We start from the raw sequence: 4714 nt of genomic DNA on the forward strand, positions 1-4714 counted from the left end.
GACAGACAACAAAGTGAAAATCCCTAAATTTTTTGTTTCTGTGTCAGACATTTTGTTGATAGCTGACATTTGTCACATATGATTTTAGCTTTTCAAATAAATCGCATTGTTAAAATTCGTGCAAATTGTAATGGATAGTTACTATTAAAATGGGTTTTGATATAAACAGGTTTCAAGGAGATGTAGATGAAGAATTAGTGTGTCCTATTTGTTCAGGAGTACTGGAAGACCCCTTGCAGGTGTGTTTATCATTTCTTTTTATTTTGTTGCAGTGTAAAATTTGACTCACAAAGAAACCTTTACTGTTTTTTTTTTAAGTATCTGATTGATTGTATTTTTCAGGCTCCTGTGTGTGAACATGCATTTTGTAAATCTTGCATAACTGAATGGATTACAAGACAACCCACTTGTCCTGTTGACAGACAAAGTGTTACATCAGCGCAACTGCGACCAGTGCCCCGAATTTTACGAAATTTGCTTTCTAGGTAGGCAAAAAGTTCAAAATTAGTTGATACAATATTTTTCTTCTAGACTGTGTATAAATTGTGATAACGCTCAGTATGGCTGTACTCGCGTATTAAAATTAGACTCCCTTTCGTCCCACCTTGAAGAATGCGAACATAATCCTAAGAGACCTTTACCTTGTGAAAAGGGCTGTGGTTTAGTTATTCCTAAAGATGAATTAAAAGATCACAATTGCGTTAAAGAACTAAGAGCCTTGATACAAACCCAACAGCAGAAATTAAACGATTTCCAACAGGAAATTACCGAACAGCGCTTCCTAATTAACGAACAAAAACGCGAAATGCAATTGCTTAAAGAATTCATGAGGGCCATGAGAATATCAAACCCTTCGATGAGAGCAATTGCTGATGCAATGGAGAGAGATGAAGTCTTAAGGTGGAGCAACTTCCTCCAAAGGGCGCGAGTCACCCGTTGGGGAGGGATGATTTCAACACCAGATGAAGTTCTTCAAGTACGTTAAAACCACCAATTGTTCAAATTAATAATTTCTTTCCAGAGAATGATCAGAAGAACATTGACTGAAATGGGGTGTCCTAATCATATATTAGACGATCTAATGGAAAATTGTCACGAGAGGAGGTGGCCCCCTGGCTTGAGTTCGCTGGAAACCAGGCAAAACAATAGGAGACAATACGAAAATTATGTATGTAAAAGAGTACCAGGCAAGCAGGCTGTGCTGGTACTGGCATGTGACAATACGCATATGGGGGAAGATATGATGGTGGAGCCAGGTTTAGTTATGATTTTTGCTCATGGTATAGAGTAACCTTTATTGTTTTTATTTTTAAAATCACATTCCTTTAATCTGATTTAAAATACATTAATTTACATTAAGTTTAATCATAATTTTTCTCATTGCTTGTAAAATCTGGGGTCTGTGTGTGCAACAAGTGCAACAAATGGTTCCATTCTGGTGATGATGCAGTGAATTTTAGAAATTATAATTTGATTGTAAAAATAGAAAATTGGAAGGAAATGCTTGCAGCAATTGGGTCACTAATGACATAGAATTATTCAACTTGATCAGATTAACAGTTTTGTACACACATTAGCCGCGATTTCGAAATAAAGTCAAAAACCGTAGCTGCAATGTTCCATTATTTATGGACTAGAAGTAAATTATTAAGGCGGTGGTTTACCTACCTACATTTTATTTTTTAATGTATACAACAAATATTTTATAATGTTGAAGACAATTTCGCGGTCTTCATTTTTCAGTTGCTTTGTTGAAAAAAATACATAATGTATTAAAGAAGAAAACATGGCTATTTACTAATCAATATTTTTTCAATTGAACAAAAAAGTGAAAATAAGCAAATGAGATGAACACAACTTTTAATAAAATCACTTCGCCTTAATCATCTGATTTAAACTATTTCCTACCGCTAAGCAAATAATTCAGTTTAAAAATATTGACTGCATCATCAAGTTTTATTTCAAAATGTATTCATTTGTTGATTTTATAAAGCTTAAAGTTATCAATAATTCTACCTGCTGAATCACCGTACTGCATGTTTTTTACTATGGCATATAGGATTATTGATTGCTTTTAGATGTTGCAAAAATTTTGCTGTTAATATATTGATTTTTTAACAAAAACGGAAACGCTGACAGACACAAGCTTAAATGTTTGGTGGGTGTGCTGTTTCTCCGTTTCGTTTCGTTGTTTAATTACGAATAGTTTAATGATCTAACCATTTGATCTCAAAAATTCACAACAAAGTCGTTCCTACATCCAATCGGATTTGGTCTGACATAACACTAGTCACGTCAAAAATGTGATGTTTATTTCTAAATTTTTTGAATAATGGAGGTATGGAAACATCAAACACTAAATTCTATTTGAAGCATCCCCTACTTATTAGAGCACATTTTGATCAATTGAAGACTAGCAAAGGAAACTTCAAAGGGCCAAATAATTAGACTAATTTGTAGTTTCTTGCAGTTAATTTTTGTTGGGTTTTAAACATTTTTTGTTGTACAGTTGCGGAATTAAAATTTTGGGCAGTATTTTTCTGTCACTTTAAAAAGTCCACTGTAAACTACCTTTTACTGTCATCATGACTGACATTTGACAATTAAACTTATTTTTGTTGTTAAAATTGTTAATTAAATGTCTTAGGAAATTTATTAATTGAACTAAGTAAAATTAAATGATCGCTTTGATATGCTGCCTACCCGTTATTAAGCCAAAAATCAATATTCTTGAAAGTAAATACCTAAGTGAAAATGACATAAACATGACAAGAGTAAAAAATGAGGTTATTAATGTAAAGGTTGTTTTAGAGTTTACATCATGAATTTGACAATACTGCCCGAAATTTTAATTCCGCAAGTGTACGTTCTGAAGGGGTGTGAATTTTTATTTATTTTGTAATGTGATTAATATTGAGGCTTAAATATGATGTACTTAACTTCTGTTGGGCATTTTGTAGTTCTTATGTGCTGCCAATTCTTGTAATAAACAAGTAAGTTTTTATTTTGTAATGTGATTACGTCCCCGTTTGTAAAAGTAAAACACGAATTCTGACACGAGAAATAATAAAGCGATTAAAACTCCACCTAAAAATAATAAAATTGCAGACCCTACATGTTCTCGGCCGGCACTTGAATAACCAGCATTCAAATTGAGAGTTGACACAGGTTGTAAATTTGTTTTGAGGATTTTTTGCAAAATTCCAAACTCATTTAAAGCAATTACACTGAAAAATAACAATGGTATAACAAACATTAAATAATTAAATATTACTGCCTGTTTATGATTTTTTTCCATGAATTATTACGCAACGTAAGAAAGCCTTGGGTATATCTCACATTCAGTTTCATTGTTTGGAAAGACAAAATTTCGTCAAGACTCAAATTATTCACCATGTATTGCTGTATTGATATTTCAGGACCTACACCGATCCTATCGTTTATGCTTAACTTTTCAAACAGACCATTTAAGTCATTGACGTATTCTGTTACAAGCTGAAAAATAGTTATTGCTGTGATTTTTCTACAAAAATCAAAAGATTACAAATCTTTCTTTAAAATGTTTTATCTCGCTTCGGACACACTCAGGGCTGATCAAGTGAAGTTTGTCACTTCTGAGATTCTGTAAGTTGGCGTTTGTTTCGACATTTTCAACCAAAATTGAAGTTATAGCAGCCGCAAAACCCGTGTATAATAAGTACGCCATTAAGTATCCCAAGAAAAATATCAGACAACTGGCAAAACCACTAGGTGTGTGACTGAGGCCTTTAAATTCTCGTTTAGTAATGACAATATTAGAATTGTTTTACCTTGTTGGCAAGCAGCAGCAATGGCCCATAGTGTTATTTCAACCCACGTCCATGATTCGTACGTTGGTCTCATTGTCGAGTACTTTCTGGTTGAAATTCGTAAACATACAGCCAGTAGGATCATTATTGCAAAGAAAACCAACCACAATGAGCCGGCAAATGTTAAAATAAATATGTCTTTCGTAAATCGCAATTTACTGGGTTTGTAGACTAATATTAGACTAAAATAAAAAAATAAGCAAGTATTTTGTCTACTTATTTAAAAAATGTACTTGCTTTTTATAATAGGATATAATTCTGTTACATTTGAAGGCAAATTCTCAATATGTGGGTGACAAATCACCAAATCAATTTTATTGTTAATAAGATGTGTTAAATTGTTTATTACTTTAAATTCAGTACTGGAATAACAAAATTATTTTCATAGACTTTTAAATAAGGATTTTTTTACCTGATATTCAAGGTTTCTCGTAAATTTTCAATTATATCAATACTGTAACCTTTGGTAACAGTTTGATTGTCGATGGTTGACATCCGACAATCGAGAAAATCAAACGTTAATGCTGTTTTTGCAAATACTCCAACTTTTAAGGTGGTATTTAATACACTGTCGTCTTCCGTTGCAAAAACATATTTATACTCCAACCAAATTTTAGTCGAATTGCCTACATTTTCAAGTACTTCAATTGAAGCCTGATTCACCTTTTTATGTGCTATGAAAAATTGAATAGCATCTCTACATAGAATACAACGAAAGGACACAATCAAGTAAAGAGCAATGATACGCATTTTGCGCTCTAGTGACGTGATAGAAGCGTGGATGATTTTATATGAAATTTTGTTTGAACAGTGTCAGGTCTTTGTGATCACGATGAAACACACTTTCCTTTGTTAGAAAATTTGAA

The 4714-nt window shown here is 32.7% G+C and overlaps 2 protein-coding genes across 2 annotated transcripts; one reads left to right on the forward strand and one right to left on the reverse strand.

The window, feature by feature from the left end:
• Nucleotides 1-32: 32 nt before the first annotated feature.
• On the forward strand, nucleotides 33-3004 carry LOC123014906 (E3 ubiquitin-protein ligase NRDP1). Its single transcript, XM_044414210.1, has 4 exons — nucleotides 33-239; nucleotides 343-485; nucleotides 532-976; nucleotides 1022-3004. The coding sequence occupies exons 1-4, from the start codon at nucleotides 150-152 to the stop codon at nucleotides 1289-1291; spliced, it is 948 nt and encodes a 315-aa protein (XP_044270145.1). The 5' UTR covers nucleotides 33-149; the 3' UTR covers nucleotides 1292-3004.
• LOC123014905 lies at nucleotides 2709-4618 on the reverse strand. Its single transcript, XM_044414209.1, has 6 exons — nucleotides 4261-4618; nucleotides 4082-4210; nucleotides 3810-4030; nucleotides 3545-3765; nucleotides 3275-3495; nucleotides 2709-3227 (listed from the first exon to the last, which is right to left on the reverse strand). The coding sequence occupies exons 1-6, from the start codon at nucleotides 4596-4598 to the stop codon at nucleotides 3002-3004; spliced, it is 1356 nt and encodes a 451-aa protein (XP_044270144.1). The 5' UTR covers nucleotides 4599-4618; the 3' UTR covers nucleotides 2709-3001.
• Between the last annotated feature and the right edge of the window lie 96 nt (nucleotides 4619-4714).

This window comes from Tribolium madens, unplaced genomic scaffold, assembly GCF_015345945.1.
Source record: "Tribolium madens isolate multiple individuals breed KSU strain unplaced genomic scaffold, Tmad_KSU_1.1 Scaffold_97;HRSCAF=244;Tcas5.2_LG3a, whole genome shotgun sequence".
In the NCBI taxonomy this organism is placed as follows: Eukaryota; Metazoa; Arthropoda; class Insecta; order Coleoptera; family Tenebrionidae; genus Tribolium; species Tribolium madens.